This window comes from Schistocerca serialis, chromosome 2, assembly GCF_023864345.2.
Source record: "Schistocerca serialis cubense isolate TAMUIC-IGC-003099 chromosome 2, iqSchSeri2.2, whole genome shotgun sequence".
NCBI lineage: Eukaryota > Metazoa > Arthropoda > Insecta > Orthoptera > Acrididae > Schistocerca > Schistocerca serialis.
The window spans coordinates 641,094,434-641,119,462 of NC_064639.1; the positions used below are offsets into that span (position 1 = coordinate 641,094,434).

At 39.6% G+C, this 25,029-nt stretch overlaps 1 protein-coding gene across 3 annotated transcripts in view; it reads right to left on the reverse strand.

Moving 5' to 3' along the window:
- Window positions 1–23,999, reverse strand: part of LOC126457716 (arylsulfatase G-like) — a 125,269-nt gene extending 101,270 nt beyond the window's left edge. The window contains exon 1 of one of the 3 annotated variants that reach the window (XR_007585513.1): window positions 23,855–23,959. Coding sequence is in view for 1 of the 3 variants with exons in the window: in XM_050094251.1 (XP_049950208.1) it covers window positions 23,855–23,857 (3 nt within the window). In the remaining 2 variants the exon portion in view is untranslated. Of the gene's footprint in view, window positions 1–23,854 lie in introns of all 3 variants that reach the window. The other 2 variants (XM_050094252.1, XM_050094251.1) reach the window with 2 other exon arrangements.
- Window positions 24,000–25,029: the final 1,030 nt, after the last annotated feature.

The following is a 25,029-nucleotide window of genomic DNA, read 5'->3' on the forward strand; positions in this document are numbered from 1 at the left end:
AATAAAAAACACAGTAAAAGGCATGTTCAAAGCCTGTGACTTATGAACAATAAATTACTCAATTTCATCAACAAAAGGCAAGGACATCTTGCAAAAAGTGGATATTAGAAGAATCAACATCCGACATGATGCAAAGAAATATGTAGTTTCAGGATTACATAGTAAATTGCTTTGCAGCAGTTTATTATAATTACTGCTAAACACACTATAGGTGGATCATATAAGTTTGATTCTTTTTTTGTTTTTTGTTTTTTGAAGAAAGGAAGATAGGTGAAATAATGAGTGAAAAATAAATACATTTATCACATCTTTGAACAAAGTCTCAGTTATAGAATTAAAACTCCATCCACAGGCAAAGCCAAGTCAAATATAAAAACTGTGTTTTTAAAACAAGTAATGGTTGGTTATCACATTTGAATATTTTTTTATTATTCATTCTCTATCTGTCTGAATAATATCCATATATATGTGCCCTATGTCTGGTGGATTTGAAGTAACACTAGAGTAAACTATTAAGAGCTAATATGGAGACCTTTAATGTTTTATATCTTTTAGACTGGAAAAATCTAGATACATAACAATCAAATGCTGTTTATTTCATGAGACAAAGAAAGAATTGAGTTTTCATCTGAAAAATGACAAACAACTATTATTTAAGTTTAACATAGAATATTTTACAATTAGTTTCCATTATAACAGATTTGTTTCAGCTAATCTTGTCTTAAATTTGTTAATGCTGAGACAATGGAAAGTTCAGGATGGAATAAAAACAATATTATGAGAAGGATAGATTGTTACTCACTATATAGAGGAGATGTTGAGTTGGAGACAGGTGTGATGAAAAGACTGCTGTACAGCTAAGCTTTTGGCCAAAAGGCCTTCTTCTAAAATGACACATACATACATTCTCACAATTCACTCAAACATGACCACTGTCTCTGGCCACTGTGGCCAGACTGCAGACAGCAGTTGCATTTGATTGTAGCAGCAATCTATTCACTTTCCTTCCCACCTCTCCCACAATGGCGTTCCACATCCCACCAAACCTATGGAATATCCTTTTCCATCCCTACTCCATCCCTGCTCCCAACCCTACTGCCTCCTGGTTCATATCCCTGTAACAGATCTACATACAAGATCTGTCTTGTACATCCTCCCAGCACCACTAACTCCAGTCTGTCACACGCATTTCCTATTCCATCAAAGGCAAGGCCACCTATGAAAGCAGTCATGTGATCTAATAACTGAGCTGCAACCAGTGTGTTGCTTTCTACATTGGCATGACAACTAATAACCGGCTATCACTCCGAATGAATGGCCACCAACAAACTGTGACCAAGAAACAGCTGGATCACCCAGTTACTGAACATACTGCCCAACATCATGTGCCACATTTCAATGACTGCTTCACAGCCTGTGTCATCTACATCCTTCCTACCAATGCCAGATTTTCTGAACTGCAGAAGTGGGAAATCTCCCTGCAATACATCCAACATCCCCATAACTTCCTCGGCCTCAACCTTCACTAGTCCCTGCACTCCACCTACCTGCCCCCTTCCCTACTCCCACTCCAGCACTACAAAACCATCTATTCTGCCAATGCACCCACCATTCTTGTTCCCCTTCTGTACTTCTCTCCCGCCCATCCCCCAAATATACTGACACACCTAGCAGCCCTACCCTGTCCCTAACACATCTCTGCATGGTACCACAAGCAGCACTACATGTTGGCTCACCCCTACTCTGTTATCCCTCCTGCTGTCTGCCCATTCCTTGTCCTTAGGCCCACCACTTATGCCAGGTTCCTGCTACCATCATGTGCAGTTGCTGTCCACAGTTTGGCCAGAGACAGGGGTCAAGTGTGTATCTATGCTGTGAGAATGAGTGTGTGTGTGTGTTTGTGTGTGTTCTTGTGTGTATCTTCTATTTGAGAAGAAGCCAATTCATGCAGCTCAACTGCTCTTCCAAGTCCTTCATTGTCTCTGAGGGAAATATAACATTATCAGCATACCTCAAAATTTTTAATTCCTCTCCCTGAATGTTAATTTCCTTTCCAAGTTTATTCCTGGTTGGCTGTACTGCTTGCTCATTATACATATTGAAAAATATCATGATAGTCTACAACCTTGTTCCACTCTTTTCAAAACTACTGCTTCCCTTTCATGTCCTTTACCTCCTGTAACTACAGTCTAGCTACTGCACAAGTTGTAGATAACTTTTCACTTCTGTATTTTAGCCCAACCATCTTCAAAATTTCAAAGTGTATACTGCAGTCAACATTGTTGAAAGCACATCAAAGAGTGTACTGCAGTCAACATTGTCTAAAGCTTTCTCTTAATGTTGTTGTTGTTGTTGTGGTCTTCAGTCCTGAGACTGGTTTGATGCAGCTCTCCATGCTACTCTATCCTGTGCAAGCTTCTTCATCTCCCAGTACCTACTGCAACCTACATCCTTCTGAATCTGCTTAGTGTATTCATCTCTTGGTTAATGTTGTCTAACGTCTCAATGTTCTCTTAATGTTAAAATGCTGTAAATGTAGGTTTGCCTTCTTGCAGTCTACCTTCTAAGGTAAATTGTAGGGTCAGTATTGTCTTGCAAGTTCCTACATTTTAGACCCAAACCAATATTGCCTGAGGTGATTTTATAACAGTTTTTCCATTCTGATGTAAATATTTGTGTCAGTATTTTGCAGCCATGACTTATTAAACTAATGGTTCAGTAAAATTCACACCTGACATCTGTTTTCTTTTGAATAGCAATAAAGTTATAAGCGATGGAGCACAAGCTGAAATTTGGCGCAGACTGGAGATGGACGCGGCCATGAGCTTTTCAAATGAACAGTCCCAAAAATTTCTGTGAACAATTAAAGAAACCGGGGAAAACTTAAAATTAAAGGCCATAGGAGGATACAAACCCAGGTCCTCCTAAATGCTAGTCCAGTATCTTAAGCTTAGCTAAGTTTTAGTGTTTAAACCAATTCATTGCATCAGAAGCCAATTTTTCTATGTTATTTTGCTTTTACTGATGGCATTAATAATTTCTTTTACTGACACAAAACAATGAATTCTTCATGGACAACAAATGCACTTCACCTTTGATGTTATCTGATTGAATTATGCAAGTCAGAGGTGGTATTATAAGTCTGTTGGTACAGAGTTCATTGAAATATGTAATAGTTTACATTCAGTGGTGCATGACAATAATACACACACACACACACACACACACACACACACACACACACAGGGGAAACAACAAAAACAAAAAAACATTTGAAAAATGGAAGTTAAGATAAACCAAAGTGAAACAGTGCTGCCACCTTAAAACAGCATTAACCACTAACATCTTCCTTCAAGTGTTAATTATCGGTGATACTAACTTCAAGTAAGCTGTAACAAGGTTCTAAATTTTTCAATTTTTATTGTACCTGGTGGTTTGTCAGAACATCTGCCTGCTGCTCATTTGTGCTAATGTGCCTTAACAAAATTTCTCAGCAAAAACTTTCTCCCTCACAAATAAATTTTACTTTATGCTTTAATTTATATGCTTTAGTCTATGGTGGAACTGTGGGTTCTTGCAGTTATTGGCATGTTGTCTTCATAAAGTACAACAGTGGTTTGACTGCCAGGAAGATTATAATACAAATTAAAGAAACTGGGGAAAACTTAAAATTAAAGGCCATAGGAGGATACAAACCCAGGTCCTGCTAGTCCAGTGTCTTAAGCTTAGCTAAGTTTTAGTGTTTAAACCAATCCATTGCATCAGAAGCCAATTTTTCTATGTTATCTTGCTTTTACTGATGGCATTAACAATTTCTTTTACTGACGCAAAACAATGAATTATTCATGGACAACAAATGCACTTCACCTTTGACATTATCTGATTGAATTATGCAAGTCAGAGTTGGTATTATAAGTCTGTTGGTACAGAGTTCACTGAAATATGTAATAGTTTACATTCAGTGGTGCATGACAATAATACACACACACACACACAGCCAATAGGCTTTGCTAGTTGCCATGCTTATGGCTCTAAATTCTGGTTCTGTTGATGACAGAGACACTGTGGGTTGCTTCTTAGGTGCCCATGTAACACTACAACCCAAAACTTTGAAAAGACAACTTTCTATCTATTCTGCCAGCAGCCAAATCAGAGTCAATATAACCAATTATGCGACTGGTATATTTTTTATACCTAGCATATAACAGACTCATTTTTAGGGTTCCCTTAATATAACATGGTATACATTTTAAAGCATTCCATAAATTCAGGTTTGCACACAATTGGTATCTGCTTAGAATACTTATTGCTAAACAAAAATCTGGTATGGAGCTAACATGGCATACATCAGTGACTCTGTTAATTTTCTACATCTTTCTCGGTGTCTTCATTTTCAGATTTTTCTCTTTTTGACACACTGTGATCAAAATTTTCCCCCATGGTATTTCAAACAGAATTACATTCAAAAATTTTCAATACTTTTTCAAGATAGCTACATCGACAAATAGTAATAGTAGTCTCCCTTAAATTTTGAACAATATTCATTCCCAAATAGTTCCTAATCTGAACTAAATCTTTCATTTTATAGTTATCACTTAACTAAAAATTTAAATTATCAGTTTCATTATGGGAAGTGTGTATGTTTTATGCCTATTTTCTGTCTTTATATAAAAGCAATTCTCAAAATCACTTCTTACAAATCCTAAGCCATTTATTACTGGGTAAAATTTAACATTCCAGTTTTTTGGTGAGTCCTATAACCAAACAGAGTCGTTCCAAGTTGTTCATGTTACTGCAACATCCAGTAGTTAATTTAACATAGAAGTCTCCAACTATCTTTCCAAAGAGGAAAGCACTGCAAATATGCAGTAGATAAAAGAGAAAGTTATTCTCATTTAAAAAAATAATAAAATAAAACCAGGAAAAATTTCACTGAAGTTAATTTTGCTGGACTGTATATTTCTGAATAAGTCAATTTTTGCTGGAGACCTGTAGCTACAACACAAACTTTATAAGGAACAACATGACCTTTCTCATCTCTTTTTCACCTAAAAATTCACACTTGTGTCAATAACATTACAATCATTTGTCTTACACACATAATACCATGTATTGTTTTCTTCCAAGGCTTGAAGCTCTCTTGCTGTAGCATCTTTACAATTTTCAGCATCACTACAAGGCCTCACCTCAGAGTAGGTGCTGGGGTCATCATCATTCAATGCAGTCAACAGGCCCAACTCATAATCCTCTAAGTAATTTGGGCCCTGAATATTCATCCTGGGTCTCAGATTGTATGTCTTCTCATCCTCATCATCTACATTTTCCTCTGCATCCTCAAACGAAATTTCTCTGTTTTCTCTGTCTTCATTGATTTCTTGTTCTTCTCTAAGCTGACTTCTATTTTCTTCCACAACCTCAAACCTCATTTCTTCTTTCTGCCAATCCAATTCTGAAATTTTATCTATGTTCTCTTCATCACACAACCAGTATCTGATTCTGTTACAAGAACATCAGTTTTTCTCTCCCTTTCAGATACTGCTGGTGGCAAGAAAACCACATCTCAATGCACCTTGTGGCTTGTTTTAAAGGTGTATATATTCTGTACCCTTTCACATCATTATCGTAACCCATAAATAAACCATCTTGTTCTTTATGTCTAGTTTCAATCTCTTTTCTTTGGGTACAAGGACAGACACATGAACAACAAATATTTTCAAATCTTATAAACATAATTCTCTGCCATAAAAGGCTTCCAAAGGAGTTTTGCCTTCAACAAAACTTGGACCAGTTCAATTTAGTACATAAGCCACGACATTAAGTGCTTCAGCCCAGAAACATTTGGGCATTCTTGAAATCAATGAATTAGCATCTTCAACCAAGACGCACATTTCTCTCTTAGCTCTTCCGTTTTGCCTTGGCATGTACACAGTGCTTCTTTGATGGATTACGCCATTTTCACTCAAAAATGTACCTAAGTCAGTATTCATAAACTCCAGTCCATTATCATTTCCTCAAACTTTAATTTTCAAACCAGTTTCTCTCTCATCTTTTGCAATAAAGTTCTTGATCCAACCTTTAATTTCACCCTTCTCTTTCATAAACAATACTTTGCAATAACTGGAGTAGCCATCCTTCAAAAACAAAAAAAATATTTCACTTCTTCAAGCAAGTTCATCTCCATTGGTCCACAGATGTCTGCAGGAACCAATTCAAGAGGGGCATTAGCTTTTGATGAACTGATGGCATTCTGCACAGGTAACAAGTCACCAATGAAGCCCACTCCCTTATGTGACAAGAGCTCTATCACATGTGTAATGCTCTGATGGCAACATTTTTTATGCCAAATAGTTAAGCTTTCAACATGTTGAGGCGAATCAATATTGGCCAATGAAAGCTCACTAGTGTCATTATCATCAACTACAATGCATTTTTTATCTGCACACATCACAGCAATCATTAACAATTCTGACTGTTCCATTTACAGAAAACCACATATGATACATTTTATTTACACATTTGGATAATGAACAAACTTACCCTTTTCTGTTCAAGAATTCACATTGTTCCTTGTTTAACACTAAACACATACCTTTGTGCAACACAGTTCCCACAGAATACAGATTGAATTTCAGTTCAGGACAAAAAGCACTCCACTAACTACTGTTTTGATAAACTCAACCCCATTCCATGCATACAGTGCCACAGTACTAAAACCAATCACATCAAGAAGTTTACCATCATCCGCAGTAACTTTCATTGAGCTTTGCACATAGTTCAGTTTCTTAAACAATTCTCTCTTATAGCACGTATGATCACTAGCACCTGTATCCCCAAACCAATAATCTTCTGGACCAACTCCTTGACTCATACACATAAATGCATTCATATGCTGAGCCTTTTTACATCCCTTGTACTTCAACTACCTGCAATCTGACTTCAAATGACCTCTCTTCTTACAATAATTGCAGCTTCTCATTTCTCTATTCACTTTGTTTTTGCTATCATCTGCAAAATGGCCCTCCTTATCGCAAACTGATTGTTTCTCTCTTTTTCAATATGCAGTCTTGAAGCTAACTTGTTTAGTGTTTGCTTCCCAAAGGAGACAGACTTCCAGGTCGAAATGTTTATATCTCTGGCAATAACATCAACACTTTGATTATTGTAATTTTCTGTGATTTGCTTCAATTTAGTGTTGATTGCTTCCATTTCTAACATAACTGTAACAACTGACTTATCACCAAATTGGAGCAAGCAAAGGTTTTGCCGAAGTAGGTGAACGCTCACAGTGGACTCTTTCTTGTACACAATCTTCAGTTCAGTCCACATGTTAGTTGATGTCATACATGAAAGTAGATGAGTTAGTGGCGCTAACTCCAATACAGTAAGATCTGTGCTTTTGTGTCCTTTTCCATTCATGTTTCTTCCTCAGCTTTAGTGGGTTTAATAGCTATGCCATCAATAATATCTAAAACACCTTTTCCTCTGAATATCACTTCCATTTGAAATTACCATATTGCCCAATTGTCCCCTCCAGACAACTTTAAACACTGATGCATAGGCCATTCCACTGTGCCATGCCAACACTTTGCCATTAATGTTAAATTTACTATTACTTGTGATATTACCAAAAAAATGCCACTATTCTGATAAACATAATTATTCTCCTGGACCCATAGCCTGTAATCAGGCACAATAAATGAAGCTCTATTGTAAGGCTGTTTGTACAGAGTTTATTGAAATATGTGATAGTTTACACTCAGTGGTGTAAGACAATAATATATATGTAGGATAAGCAACAAAAACAAGAAAACACCTGAAAAATGGAAATTAACATAAACCAAAGAGAAACAGTGCTGCCATCTTAAAACAACATTAACAGTGTACCACTAACATATTTTATGAGTGTGTGGTACATATAGGAATTTATTCTTTGAGATAGATTTAATATTTACAAAATGTGAGCCATTCAACCACTAAGAATAGCCAGATGTAAGAAACTGTAATCTCATGAATTATAAAACAATAAGATTTCTCTTTCAGATCGTCTTCATGATTATATTTCATAATAAACATAGTTGAAAGCTTTGCCACTGTAAATTCTTGCAAAACTGCCAACAAAGCTGTGCCACTGTTTATGATGGTAGGTAGGGACACTGACAGCAATTTAACATGCTATGCTGACTTACAGTATCATTTCTCACTTGCTATGACTTTTGTACATACATCTGCTTACTGGTGCTACTTACACTTAAATATGAGAAATAAGCTATGCACCAAGGTTACACATGAAAATTTTCTCTATATGAGAGTCATAGCACAGAAGTTTAAAAAAAATGTGACTTTTGTAATTACTTCAACACACTCTCTAAACTGCAGTCACTAAGTAACTCATCTATAATTATGTATATTAGACTGAGTGGCCAGAAGTCGTGGAAATGGTTGTCCCATTTAAAGGTATGCTGTGTATGATGCCTGAATATTTCTACGAGAGGTGAATTGATGCAAGGGTAAATAAGGTAACCAAGTCGTCTGTTACAAACAGGCGTGAAACAAACATTGTAGCACATTGAGAGTTAACTGCCTTTGAACTTGGGATTATAACTGATGCAAAGTGTGTACTGGAGAGTACACAAGACTTTACCTTTCCAAGGTCAACACCATCTATGTTGGATCTGCAGTACCAAGGAGACAAGACAATGTTTGATGACTGGATATCGTGTCCCCTACACACACCTAAATGGAGGTATTTGAATGTGGGGCATTAGAAATTGATTTCTACCAGGATGTACAGAGACAAGTGCATTCCATAGCCTTCAGCAGCCAATGACTAAAATCATGACCAGTGTATTACCACAATAGTTTCTCTGTTCAAAAGTGTCATTCTGCTTGTATTTCAAATGAGGACTGTGAATATTACAAACTTTTAATTTCTATGAAACACAGCAGCCTCAATTTTAAAGTTGCTACTAGGTCAATTACAATTTAAACTGAATATAGTAAGGATCATATGGCCTTTTCATTTAAAATTTCACAAAATGTAATGACATATTATTCAGTGGTAATTTCATTTATTTGTTCTATGCATCATAGCATGTAGGGGTGGGCGAAAAATCAAAGAAGTCATTAACAAAGAAAAGTATCTCTAATTCTTTTATGCATTCATCATATTTTGGCATCAATTTTATATATTTTGTGTCATTAAAGCAAATCTGTATTTCTGCCTGTACTTGTATTATTATTGTGTGAAAGAACTATTTTTTAACATAACGTGCTACAGTCAATTATGTTGTTTAACAGTTAATCACAAATATCATTTCCATCATTTGTCCAAAGTCCAGACACAAAATGAATAATAATATAATCAACTAATGTACACATCACATAAAATATAGCTTACATTTCACTGGATACATCTGTATCTTCCGCCCCATGACCACCTCCTCCTGCCCCTTCCTCCTGGTGTTAACGATATTTAGGGTTTAAATGTACACAACAAATCCAAAATAGAGTGACTGGAAGTCTACTCAGAGGCACAGTAGGTGGCAGTAGAAGGTTGGAACATCAGGTGTCCTTGTAGAGTCATGTCTATTGTGCATTTGGTGTTGGCTGATGTCTCTGATCCGGTGTGAGTCTCAGATGGGATAGATACCATTTTAAGTCTGTTGCTGGATATCATGTTGGAAGAGACACTGATGGCAATTTCCACTGTTCTATCACAGTTTACCCAAGCTATATACAGACCACCATACAGTGGGTGGAGAGATTTTTCAATACAGCCATGTCAGATGAGAACTTTTTTAGATGAATGCAAGTCATAAAAAATATATGGTCAATGGATACTGTGCTCTTTTGCTACAGTGGGGCAGAGCTTACAAATCTGCAAGAGAAGATGTGCAAGGATTGTACTTCAATGGTCTGTTTTCATTGGTTGGTGAGGAATTATCTAAGGTGTCACAGTGTTTGTCCGCATACTAATTCAGTAACTGTTGTATTCAGTACTCTCTGAAATTCATTCAGAGATGTAGTATGACAATCGGGAGACTGTCAGCTTATTGCTCATTGTATGGCATCTGACTGAGGCTTTTACTTGGTGATGGAGCTGTTCAACAACATCATTTTCAGGAGGGTGGTAGGTACAGGTTCGAATTCAGTTCATGCCAAACCATGTTGGAAGTACTATAAAGAGGTATCACTCAGACTGTTTGCCCTGATCAGTACATCTACATCTACATCATACTCTGCAAGGCAACTATAGGTGTGTGGCGGAGGGCATTTCTGGTGCCACTAACTGATACCCCCAAACCCATTCCAGTCACAAATGAGATGTGGGAAGAATGCCTGTTGGTAAGCCTCTATATTAGCTTCAATTTCTTGAATTCTCTTGTCGTGAGCATTTCATGAGATGTGTGCAGAAAGTAATAATATGTTGTCTGACTACTCACAGAAAGTGCTCTCTCGAAATTTCAATAGTAAATGCACACGCCTTTCTTGTAGTGTCTGCCAGTGGAGTTTATTGAGTATCTATGTAAGACTCATTCTGACCAAATGATTTCATGGTGAAACACACCACATCAGCATCCAATCCACTCACAAAAAAAGATGTCGGCAACAGTCAGTGCTGTTGCATCTTTCATTGGTTACACTTCGGAGCAAGAAGAGAAATAGTTAGTTCCTGTCAGTAAACATGGTAATAAAGAAGCAATGACATTGATAAGGATCCGCTTAAATAATTGACTTGGTGCAGTAATGTACTGATCAGAGCTGTAACGTGCCAAGTTATACTGTTATGCTGGCAAGCATTTCACTAGTGGATACATGGCTTACAATCACTCTCGATACATTATTTGGCCACACAAATAATTTTTTTCACAAGTCATATAGTAACCCTTGCTTCTGAATAGGTGAGGCTATGGAAAGAGGAAATTATTTACTGTTGTAAATCAGCTGTAAAGAACACTTGCGTTTATTAGTGATATGATTTTATGCCACAATATACTGCTATGTTTCAGTATGGTATCTGAAGATACAGCAGTGTTCCTGAAAATATTTCAAATGTCTTTAGTTCATTGTTTCCTTCCTGGGCACCATTAAGTGCAATGATGTCAAGTTGCTTTGCAATTGTGTCAGTGCAGGATGTTTGTCTGTTCATCCATTCCAGTTGCCATCAACATGTTGAATATCTTTAGTGATCAGCACGATGAGGTCCAAATGACACACCTGGTGTTGTTATACCTTTGCTAGCTTTGATGGAAAGTGAACACAAGCTCCTTATGATCCTTGATAAGGCTGAAATGTCTATCTTCCAGCATGTGTCTTAATATCTCATTTGAGAGGTAGTATGTGGGCCAATTTGTTTTGATGCTCATAATTTTTTACTGACGAAAGTCAGAGATTGCCAATCATGTTGTACACATTGTTGTAATGCAGCTCCAGTGGCAGCTTATGATGTGTCCATTGTAAGTGCAAGCAGTGCATTAGGAAGAGGATGAGCTAATCACACAGTCTTTGAATATGGAGAAGGATGGTTTCTTCCTGCTGCATGTCTTCTAGCTTGGCTGGTCCTTTTACAAATTCATTCTGAGATGCTGCTGATAATGCATGATTTCATGCAAACTGTACATATAAAACTGTCAAGTGCACAGTGGAAATTGAGAGAAAGCTTCCACTGAGCTTTGAGGTGGTAGGTTAACTTTTGCATTGGTAAGGTGGTCTGGAATTTTTTCAGTTGCCTCAGATGCACAATTTGAGAGTTAATCACTAGGCTGTGTTCTTATAGTCTATGGAACTGCTAATTTCGATAGATGAACTGCTCTTGTAGGTAGTGTAGTGCTCTGTCTTGCTCAGCGACATAGCAGGCAAATATATAGATATATTTTCCATGAAGCACCAGACCCTGCACTGTCCAAATGGCGTTTCGGAAAACCCGTAGTGTCCACATGGAGTGCAAACAGCAGTTGTGGATATATTCCCAGTGCATTGAGTACATGGTAAATAATATGAACAAGGTCGATCATGCAGAAAACTGTCTTGCCAGGAATGTGCAAAGCAAAATCCTTTATAAGTGGCTCAGAATAGTGAAGGTGCTGACAAGTCTTCAGCAAAAGCTCTAGCCACTTCCTTACAGCCTCTAGTATTGCTTGGGATCCCTGTTGTCCTAGGGCCTTTTATAAAAATGTCCTGGTTGGTTCACACTGATCTCTGTTTGAATGATGAACAATGGCAAATTCGCAAACTGCTGAGTGGAAGACAATCTTGAGTACTGGCCACACAGTTGTCCCCTTACATCTTAAATATAGGTTTCAGGTCTGCCCCATTGCTGAGAAAATATCAGTCTTGTGTATTGGGACTGGAGTGTCTCCCCCTGAAAGGTCCGAACAAGTGCAGACTGTGGGTTTGCTGGTTATTGGGAGCTCCAACATTAGGTGGGGGCAATGGAGTCCCTAGAAAATTGCAAGTAGGTCATGTAGGAAGGCCAGCATCCAATCTGCTTCCCAGTACTCCTTTCTGCACCATGGTGCTGGATGGGGAGAGAGGAGGGTTGTATTGTCATTTGCAATTGATGCATAGAGTCCAAACTGATTGTGTGGAGAAGATTGTGTAATACACTCCTGGAAATTGAAATAAGAACACCGTGAATTCATTGTCCCAGGAAGGGGAAACTTTATTGACACATTCCTGGGGTCAGATACATCACATGATCACACTGACAGAACCACAGGCACATAGACACAGGCAACAGAGCATGCACAATGTCGGCACTAGTACAGTGTATATCCACCTTTCGCAGCAATGCAGGCTGCTATTCTCCCATGGAGACGATCGTAGACGTGCTGGATGTAGTCCTGTGGAACGGCTTGCCATGCCATTTCCACCTGGCGCCTCAGTTGGACCAGCGTTCGTGCTGGACGTGCAGACCGCGTGAGACGACGCTTCATCCAGTCCCAAACATGCTCAATGGGGGAGAGATCCGGAGATCTTGCTGGCCAGGGTAGTTGACTTACACCTTCTAGAGCACGTTGGGTGGCACGGGATACATGCGGACGTGCATTGTCCTGTTGGAACAGCAAGTTCCCTTGCCGATCTAGGAATGGTAGAATGATGGGTTCGATGACGGTTTGGATGTACCGTGCACTATTCAGTGTCCCCTCGACGATCACCAGGTACGGCCAGTGTAGGAGATCGCTCCCCACACCATGATGCCGGGTGTTGGCCCTGTGTGCCTCGGTCATATGCAGTCCTGATTGTGGTGCTCACCTGCATGTCTCCATTCGTCCCTCCATTCACGCCTGTCGCGACACCACTGGAGGCGGGCTGCACGATGTTGGGGCGTGAGCGGAAGACGGCCTAACGGTGTGCGGGACCGTAGCCCAGCTTCATGGAGACGGTTGCGAATGGTCCTCGCCGATACCCCAGGAGCAACAGTGTCCCTAATTTGCTGGGAAGTGGCGGTGTGGTCCCCTACGGCACTGCGTGGGATCCTACGGTCTTGGCATGCATCCGTGCGTCGCTGTGGTCCGGTCCCAGGTCGACGGGCACGTGCACCTTCCGCCGACCACTGGCGACAACATCGATGTGCTGTGGAGACCTCACGCCCCACGTGTTGAGCAATTCGGCGGTACGTCCACCCGGCCTCCCGCATGCCCACTATACGCCCTCGCTCAAAGTCCGTCAACTGCACATACGGTTCACGTCCACGCTGTCGCGGCATGCTACCAGTGTTAAAGACTGCGATGGAGCTCCGTATGCCACGGCAAACTGGCTGACACTGACGGTGGCGGTGCACAAATGCTGCGCAGCTAGCGCCATTCGACGGCCAACACCGCGGTTCCTGGTGTGTCCGCTGTGCCGTGCGTGTGATCATTGCTTGTACAGCCCTCTCGCAGTGTCCGGAGCAAGTATGGTGGGTCTGACACACCGGTGTCAATGTGTTCTTTTTTCCATTTCCAGGAGTGTATTTTGGTCAACACAGCTGTTTCAGTTGCCTCCAAAAAGGCAATATGCTGCCCCATTGTCTTCTCTTCGGGATACCTACAAGACATAAATTGTGGTAAGGGCAGCTATCATTAGCTGGTGTTGTTGGCTGTGAGTGACCATTACGAGACAGATTTTCAATTTTCAACGTCTCACGATAGTGGTTGAATGTGTGAGTAATGTCACTGTGGTGTAAGCCAATTAGGTGGGCAACATCCTGTATTGACAACTCTTCTTGCCATTAAGTGAAAATGCATGCACTCGAGAGCCTGACCGAAGTGATCCCACACTCCTGGTAGAACTACCAAACATGTGCCTTCCACTCCTGTAAAAGTAAATTTCGGTAATTTTCTACTACAGATTTAGCAAATTTTAGAATGTTGTAAATAGGTTTAATAAAATGAAGAATTAGTGAAAAATATTGCTGCCATCAGTTGCCATAGACAGTTGTCTCTCTCTTGATTTGTGCTTTGAAGATGCTGTTTGGTTTGTGCTTTGAAGATGCTGGATCGTCACATGCAAAAATATTGGAGGTTGTCAGACATTACCTGGTTTCATTCCCATAAGCTATTAGAACTTTTAGTATGGGAGAGTCAAACTGCAGAGAAAAGGTACTAACTGCAGGATCAGAGTTGGCGGGGGGGGGGGGGGGAGGGGGGGGGAGGCAGGGGCAGTGTGAGTAGGGGTGGGGTGCGAGAGAATGGGTGAAGCAGGGCAAAAGTAGCCCTTAGCCCGCCGGGCCGGATGCCTCACTAAATGGGAACTGAACGGAAGTTTTAAAATCTGCATCTACAATGGCACCTTTGTACGGCATAGACGTTAACAAGCATGATTTAAAAGATGAAATTTTTAAGTCAAACAAGATTTTTGCAGCTAATTTTCTGTGTGAACAGTTCCCCCTCTGCACATTCTCGATGCTGCCTGTAAGTGCAATTTTAATAACATGTTTCTAAATATAATTGTAGCCTTCCAGATTTTCTGCACTTTGCCTGTTACTATTGCCCTAGCAGAGCGGTCACTGAGCATTTCTGGAAGCGTTAGAAGTTGCTTGAGAACTACAGAGGGGAACGAGCGGCTTGTCGGAGCAACTATGTTCGTAATAGAGTAAAAGTTAGCCGTTCATTAGATTATGTCAGGGTTATGAAAGAGTTCGCGGAAAACTTTAAATATTAAAAACACTTCAAAAAAAATGATTTTTGCGTTAAATATTTTTCACTTTATCCAAAGAAACCAGGGACACGAAAATCCTAGGCGCCAGCTCTGACGAGAGGGGCTAGTAAATTATACAGGGTGGAGAAAAATTGTGTCACGAAATTTTAACCCTGGATAGCTGCTGCCAGTAGGAACTAAAATTACTGATGTTGTGTTGGTCGACAACGCACCATTTTTAAACTACGAACACTTGGCGCTACACGCTTCAATTGACCGTGGAATTGCCCTGTGCCGTTCGTCGGTTGACGGGCAGCGCAATCGAATAGGTCTTGCTGATTCTCTTGTCCAGAGCATCCCGCAACAGGGCAATCCCGCGGCCAATCGGAGCGCGTGGCGCCAAGTTTCCAAAGATTAAAAATTGTGCGTTGCCGATCTACACAACATTAGTAATTTTGGTTCCTACTGGCATCAGCTATCAAGTGTTACAATTTCGTGACACAATTTTTCTCCACCCTGTATACAGGGTGTTGCAAAAAGGTACGGCCAAACTTTCAGGAAACATTCCTCACACACAAATAAAGAAAAGATGTTATGTGGACATGTGTCCGGAAACGCTTAATTTCCGTGTTAGAGCTCATTTTAGTTTCGTCAGTATGTACTGTACTTCCTCGATTCACCGACAGTTGGCCCAATTGAAGGAAGGTAATGTTGACTTCAGTGCTTGTGTTGACATGCGACTCATTGCTCTACAGTACAGCGTGCGCAGGCACTATCACCAACTGATTGGCCTCCACGGGTACACTTCTGCGAATGGTTCATACAACAACGTGTCAATTCTCATTTCAGTGCTAATGTTCTCTTTAGGGATGGCGCTTCATTCCAATGTGATCAAATTGTAAATTTTCACAACCAACATGTGTGGGCTCACGAACGTTTGGGCAGGCATTGTTGGTGATGTCTTGAATGGGCCCCATGTTCTTCCACCTACGCTCAATGGAGCACGTTATCATGATTTCATAAGGGATACTCTACCTGTACTGCTAGAACATGTGCCTTTACAAGTACGACACAACATGTGGTTCATGCACGATGGAGCTCCTGCACATTTCAGTCGAAGTGCTCGTACGCTTCTCAACAACAGATTCGGTGACCGATGGATTGGTAGAGGCGGACCAATTCCATGGCCTCCACGCTCTCCTGACCTCAACCCTCTTGACTTTCATTTATGGGGGCATCTGAAAGCTCTTGTCTACGCAACCCCGGTACCAAATGTAGAGACTCTTCGTGCTCGTATTGTGGACGGCTGTGATACAATATGCCATTCTCCAGGGCTGCATCAGCGCATCAGGGATTCCATGCGACGGAGGGTGGATACATGTACCCTCGCTAACGGAGGACATTTTGAACATTTCCTGTAACAAAGTGTTTGAAGTCACGCTGGTACGTTCTGTTGCTGTGTGTTTCCATTCCATGATTAATGTGATTTGAAGAGAAGTAATAAAATGAGCTCTAACATGGAAAGTAAGCGTTTCCATACACATATCCACATAACATATTTTCTTTCTTTGTGTGTGAGGAATGTTTCCTGAAAGTTTGGCCGTACCTTTTTGTAACACCCTGTATACCTTCCGCCTTTCCTTCTTGCTTCCTCCAATGTCGAATCTCGTTCCAGTCATCCATCAGCAGAAATTGGGTAAAATCGGAAGCCTTCTCTCATACACTGTAGAAGCTTCGGACCCTCACGACTATCTTTGACATGCTCTTCTTTTTGTTGTGGGATCCTACAGCTGTCACCGCATCTCTGTTGCAAAACTTCTCGATCTCGCCATTCTTTCCCATCCTCTCCTATTCCTTTTCTCTCGGTTGCCTCTTGGATACCACTTGAAATCCTACAATATTGTAACAAAATATAAACAAGTACTACATTTTTGAACATGAGCGAGCTATGTAGTCATCATTTGTGTGAACCAGGTGCATTCTTGCCACGTTAATCAAGTTAGCAATAGGTATATGTTCAGTAGCAGTCATTTCTTTGCGATGCTGTATGGGTGAAATGACACTGTACGAGGGGCGTTCAATAAGTAACGCAACATACTTTTTTCTCGGCAGATTTGATTGAAAAAATTCGGAATATGTTGTGGGGTATCGTGAAATACTCCCGCTTCAGCCCTTATACTTTCAGGAAGTTCTAATGCATATCGACGCTATACATACCCTTCAAATTGGCGTCTATAATGGAAGAGAGTTCCAAGCAGAGAGCTGTCATTGAGTTTCTTTTGCTGGGAAACCTGAGCATCGCAGATATTCTTGGCGCTTGCACAATGTGTACGGCAGTGCACAAAAGAGCGAGTCATTGTGCGAGGAGTCTTGTTATCATCACAAAAAGGTTGCGCAAATCTGTCCTATCTCCTGCGTACCGGACAGCAGCACACAGCTGTGACCCATGCAATGTTGAAACATGCGGACACTCTCGTTTAAGGTGATCACAGAATAAAAGCTCACACGGAATTGATGGCATTTCCAGCAGGATAATAAAAGCTTGTTCCCAAGAGATAAGCGAGATTCTTAGCCACATATGTAATAGCTATCTGAAGCAAGGTATTTTCCCAGATAGACTGAAGTATTCCATTGTTAAACCACTGCATAAAAAAGGGGATACGTCTGATGTCAACAACTACCGCCCAATCTCTCTTCTGACTGCCTTATCCACAATTATTGAAAAAGTAATGGAATACTTCTAGATAAGCTCAAGTACTGTGGTATGAATGGGACAGCGCTCAAATGGTTTAAATCATACCTAACTGGAAGAGTGCAGAAAACTGAAATAAGCAGTTCACATAATATGCAAAAACTGGTGATTTCTCAAACTTGGGAACAATCAAAAATGGGGTGCCGCAAGGTTCGGTCTTGAGTCCTGTGCTGTTCTAAATATATATTAATGACTTGTCATTCTATATTCACGAAGATGCACAGCTGGTACTTTTTGCCGATGATACAAGTATAGCTATCACACTCAATAGACAAGAATTAACTGGTGAAATTGAAAACGATGTTTTTCAGAAAATCATTAAGTGGTTCTCTACAAATGGCCTCTCATTAAACTTAAAAAAAAACACAGTACATACAGTTCCACACAGTAAATGGAATGACACCATTAATAAATAAAGACTTCGATCAGAAATCGGTAGCTCAGGTAGAATATTCGAAATTTCTAGGTGTATGCATTGATGAGGGGTTGAACTGGAAAAAACACACTGAAGATCTGCTGAAACGTTTGAGTTCAGCTACCTATGCTATTAGGGTCATTGCAAATTTTGGCGATATACATCTCAGTAAATTAGCTTACCACGCCTATTTTCATTCTCTGCTTTCGTATGGCATCATAATCTGAGGTAACTCATCATTGGGTAAAATCGTGTTCATTGCACAAAAGCGCGTAATCAGAATAATTGTTGGAGCTCATCCAAGATCATCCTGCAGACACTTATTTAAAGAGCTAGAGATCTTCACTGTAGCCTCACAATATATATACAGGCTGTTACAAAAAGGTACGGCCAAACTTTCAGGAAACATTCCTCACACACAAATAAGAAAAGATGTTATGTGGACATGTGTCCGGAAACGCTTAATTTCCATGTTAGAGCTCATTTTAGTTTCGTCAGTATGTTCTTCCACCTACGCCCAATGGTGCACGTTATCATGATTTCATAAGGGATACTCTACCTGTGCTGCTAGAACATGTGCCTTTACAAGTGCGACACAACATGTGGTTCATGCACGATGGAGCACCTGCACATTTCAGTCGAAGTGTTCGTACGCTTCTCAACAACAGATTCGGTGACCGATGGATTGGTAGAGGCGGACCAATTCCATGGCCTCCACGCTCTCCTGATCTCAACCCTCTTGACTTTAATTTATGGGGTCATTTGAAAGCTCTTGTCTACGCAACCCCGGTACCAAATGTAGAGACTCTTCGTGCTCGTATTGTGGACGGCTGTGATACAATACGCCATTTTCCAGGGCTGCATCAGCGCATCAGGGATTCCATGCGACGGAGGGTGGATGCATGTATCCTCGCTAACGGAGGACATTTTGAACATTTCCTGTAACAAAGTGTTTGAAGTCACGCTGGTACGTTCTGTTGCTGTGTGTTTCCATTCCATGATTAATGTGATTTGAAGAGAAGTAATAAAATGAGCTCTAACATGGAAAGTAAGCGTTTCCGGACACATGTCCACATAACATATTTTCTTTCTTTGTGTGTGAGGAATGTTTCCTGAAAGTTTGGCCGTGCCTTTTTGTAACACCCTGTATATTCACTTATGAAATTTGTTATTAACAATCCGAATGAATTCAAAAGTAATAGCAGTGTACATGGCTACAACACTAGGAGAAACGATGATCTTCACTACTCAAGGTTAACTCTAACTTTGAAGGGGGTAAATTATGCTGCCACAAAAGTCTTTAGTCACTTACCTGATAGCATCAAAAGTCTGACAGATAGCCATATAGCATTTAAAAGGAAATTAAAAGAATTTTTAAATGCTACTCCTCCTACTCAGTAGATGAATTTTTGGATATAGTACGTTGGTAATTTCCCCCCCCCCCCCCCCCTCCCGCCGCCTGCAAAAAAAAAAAAAAAAAAAAAAAAAAAATATATATATATATATATATATATATATATATATATATATATATAAATATTAAGTGTCATGTAGTATTTTGTGTAATGTAATATCTTGTATGGACACCTTTTATTAACCTGACACGTTCCACATCATTACGAAGTATCGTATTCATTATCTATGGAACAAGTACTAATCTAAACTATTCTCTAATCTACAGTCAGACACCTTGCTGCTAAACTGGATATCTCTGTTGGTAGTAATGACACACTTGCCCAACAGTTAGGGTAATCAAAAGTGTGTTCTCACTTGGTTCGTCGTCGCTTAAGAGAAGACAATAAAGGTCTGCCTCTGCAGAAATGCTTGCATGTTACGAGGCTGAGAGTGACAATTTTTCGTCTAACAGCAATGCAAGCCGTGAAACATCGGTTCATCACTTCGAACTGGACATAAAACGGCAATTCATGGAGTCGCACCACACCACCTGTCTTCGAAAGAAAAAGTTCAAAGCCACACGCTCAGCCTGTAAAGTCATGGTGACGGTCTTCTGGGACTCTCAATGGGTTATTCTGTTTGATGTCCTCCCTCATGGTGCAACGAGCAACTCGGAAGCGTATCGCGCTACCCTCAGGAAATTGAAGAAACGACTTGAGTGTGTTCGTCGCCACAAAAGTTGCAAACGAACTTCTCCATGACAACGCAAGGCCTCACAAGTCTGCACAGACGAGAGGAACTGACAAACCTTCATTGGCCCGTTATTTCCCATCCACCATACAGCCCAGATCTCGCTCTTTCCATCTGTTTAGTCCAATGAAGAATGCACTCCGCAGAAAGTAGTGCATGCATAACGGGGAGGTTTTTGATGCAGCAAGGGGCCAGCTCCAATGTCGACCAGTAGAGCGGCACTATGCGGGCCTCCCAACAACATGGCGTAAGGCTGTTGGATTGAATAGATATTATGTTGAAAAATATGGTTTTGTAGCCAAAAGAGAAGGCTTAATATGGTGTACTAGAATCCTGAGTAAAAGCAACCTGCGGTCAGAAAAAAATGTGTTTTACTACTTGTTGACTGACTCGCGTAGAAATGGCAATATGTCAACAATGTGCTTTTATAGACGTCAGGCGAGGGCGAGGTACGGTTAAGACAGGTCCTTGAGAGATAGGTGAAATAACGTAACCATCCCCTGTTAACTCTTAAATGATTGCATTTTTCTTTCTTAAATTTTTTTCTCTTTCTTTTTCGGGTCAGTCTGTGGCTTCTGTAAGCCAACACTTGCCTTGCCATATCTTCGATACGGCCGTGCACACACTATCAAAGCTTAAAATTACTCTTTGTGGCATGTACGAGATAGACTGAACAGTGTGCCAAGCCGCAGCGTCCCATAAACAACTGGAAGTACAATCCGCTGAGTTGCGCTCAAAAGGAGAGGTACCCAGCGGTGCTATTGACTTTTTGAAATCATCCATACGGTGATGTAGGTTAAGATCCCAGGTATCACACACTGCAGCTATTCGCCCGAGTGGGCACTCATTTGCAAGTAACTGACGAAAAAAATCGAAATTTTGTGTGACACTCAATAGCGTTAACAAAGTTGCGTTTTAGAGTCTGGTTGCGTGGTATAACGGATAGCATAACAGTTTCACTTGTAGGGGCTTGTGGACTCGAATTTTTATTATTTTCAAATCTTTATCGAAATGACTTTGATCGTAATTTTTATTCAACTGATTGATTCAAAAGTAATTTTTTTTATTTTTATTCCTTTGTCACATTATTTTAATCACTGTATGAACTTTTTCATTTGTTTCATTTTTTCTTTGTATTATTCTTCTTCCAATCGGAATTTTTGTAAATACGAGTTTAATTATATTTTTCTGTTATAATATTCAATTATTTGAAAATTCCAACCTCTCAGTTAAAAACAAAAGACAAAAGAAATAACCAATTTATATTTGTGCAATGGTGTGAAAAATATATTTTTGTTAGCAGATGCGCAATTTTTTTGCATAGTAATCGTCACACTAACGTTTAAAACACAACCTAAATATCTATTGCACTGTGGACAAAATATCACAGATGAAAATTTAAATGAAAGAAGGGTTTATAAGTAAAACAAAATTCAAGTAAAATGAGAAATAGGTATAATGAACGCAATAATGTGGACGAAAAATCATGGCGAGAAAAAAACGAAATTAATACATAAAATTAATTAAAAACACATGTACAAATATTTCAAGTGGAGAAAGAGTGTTAGGAAGGAAAATGAGAGCAAATGATGAAGCTGGTATCATGATTAGAATTATTGACAAAGGAATGGAATTAGAAAATTACATTTGCATCAATTAATTGAATAAAACTTATGATCAAAGTCATATCGATAAAGATTTGAAAATAAAAAAGATTGGAGCCCACAATTTACATGTGAAACTGTTAACCTATCCATTATACCACGCAACCAGACTGTAAAACGCGACTTTTTTAACACTATTGAGTGTCATATAAAATTGCGTTTTTTTTTAATTATTTTGAGAAGGTGGAGATTTTAACCTATATCACCGTAGGCCTATAGATAGTTTCAACCAGTCGATTGCACCTCTGGGGACCTCTTCTCGTCAGTAAAGAGGTTTATTCTTACCTCCAGTGCACAGATGGCTCTAGACGGTCATGTTTTGCGGTCAAAGGTTGTAAAGTAGAGGTTCCTGATCGGAAAACATAAATTATGCAAGTCATGAGGATACAGCAAAACTTATTCTGAACAGTTACCATCGTGCCAAAACTGCTAGCGGACTTCTCACTCTTGCCGGGAACTGACATTAAAAATCACACAAAAAGACATAACAAAGTCTATGAGTCACGAAATTTCAGCTGCTGAAAACTACATTCTATAAACTGAAGAGCAAAAAGCGATCTTGGTGGGGGAAGTGCATTTCCGCAAGTGAACGCCATTCTTCATCTAAAAAACCTAATCCGCAAGCCACTTTATGATGTGTGGCGGACGTTATTTCCCATAACTCTATCTCTTCCCCCCTTCCCTCCAACTTTTGTACAGGTACTCTAACATTATGCACTTCTTTTAGACACACGCAAGGGCCAAAAACTTTTGCAAGACTGCTAAAATAGTTAAACACGACTGTGACTCGCGATGGATAACAGAAGAGTTAAAATAGGCTTTTTAAGTGAAAAGAATAATGAAGATGCATTTGTGACTCAGTAATTTGCCATTACAAAACTGCCATGTGATTGTGCTGAACGATATAGAAAGAAATATGTAACACACATAAATCACTGTTCTGCATAGACAAATATTAATACTGTTTCCCGTCTACCATCTTAGTACGGTGGTGTGCAGCGAACATAGTATCTCGTTTTTAGCTACTGCGCGAGAAAAACACTCTATAAGCTGGAAGAAGTGATACCTATGAAAGTACGCTGTCACCGAATATATTTCCAGGTTTCTATTTATCAAATTCTAAAAAACAGGGAACTAAATTCTCATTCTGATTGTCGGGTAATACCGGTACGCGAAAAATTCTGAGAATGTTAAGAATCAACAAATTCCGGAAAAATAATCTCAGAAGTATAGCGTGCTGACAATCCTATCGAACTCTGTCCATCCATTTACGAACAGATTTGGAATAAAAAGGCTTCAGATGAGTAGAAACTACATTCTACGTTTATAGAATCAAACTAAACCCCGTTTTAAAATTTGTCTCTGTTCTGATTTTTGTTCCGATTTTAGTGTAACACACACTACTATGTTATGATTTGAAAGAAGTTACTCATCTGCTATAAACAGCATACAAATTACATGTTAAAGAAATACTCCGTGGACTTATATTTTTCTGTGCAGTGGTGGTACCTATTTAAAATGCGCGCCGCGTCAAGTGCCTGTATAACCTAGTGGCAGAGTTTGCTCGTGTTGCTTTTGAAGCACGTAGGTAAGAAGGGTATAGGCAAGCGTCTCGTTCTTTAGTTTAGGGTAACTTGTACTAATACCGCTCACAACACGAATTCTTTAATTACGTACTTGCGATGTGCCGTAGGCTAACTAATCTATTCATTGGCGGACAACTATTACTAGAATTTATCACGAGTAATAAAGATTTACCATGTTTACTATTAACTAATACAATGAGTGCACCTTATATCCTCATTTGAAAGGAACGATCTTTATAGCGAAGCACACGACGAAACGACAACCTCGTATTGCAATTCTAACCTCCTCTGGCACGCCGCAGCCTTGACATCTACGCCTCAATATACAGGGTCACCAACTTATGAAGTGAAACCCACGTTCAATTCGTGCTGAACCACAGCTTCCTGGCGAAGCACTTACAGACTTAGAATGCAATATGTGTGCGAATAGCAAATTAGTGTACAGAGATTTTACGCTATAATTTAATTAAGGCACCTTAGCTTTCAATTCTTGATTTCATATAATACGGAGATGTAAATGAACGTATGCTACTTTTAAAAACTTCACAATCAATTTCATATTTTTCCTAGTCACAAGGACAAGATGTTGCTCAGGCACCAGTACTACCAATGACAAATCCTGAATCGCAGATTGTACCACGGACTGTCCAATGGGCGCTTATGAAAAATTCTTGCAAGGTGTAGGGAGGAGAGCAGGGAAATATATATTAGGTGGTCGTGGGGGAAACAGTGTTTCCCCATCTTCCTTCTACACTGCAGTGCCATTGGTCGGTGTTACTGGACGCCAGATGCCCGTGCATGGTCCCCCAGATGACTTTTTCTTTTTTACAGCAACAGTGAGGAAGAAGATGGGTTTGGTGAAACTTACATGCAGACACCACATCCCATATTTTAACCAAGAAATGAACGACGTTTACTGTGACGAATAAAAAGCATTTTAGTAGCTGCATATTCAGTACCATTACTAGTAAATTATTGATAGAACTGCTACTGATATTATGTACACCAGTGATTCTCAAAGTTTTTTTCCTCTGGGCGTCCTTCACAAGGAAAAACAGTATCGCCCCCAACCTATTTTCTTAGTAAAAATTGTCTTTTTTTATATTTTCTTTGCCTTATTCTCTGTTTTGAAAAATTCCATTTAGAAGGATTTTACGCAACAGAAAACAAAACTACATGAATTATTATAACGAAAATACGAAAAAAACTGTTTATTTGTATCACATTTTCATTTATTCGAAAAATATTAAATGAACAATGTTCACAATTCAGCAAACAAGAACTACAAGAGCATTAAAATTTAGATTACAAAGTCACATTGAAGTTCTTTGCTTACATTTAACTATG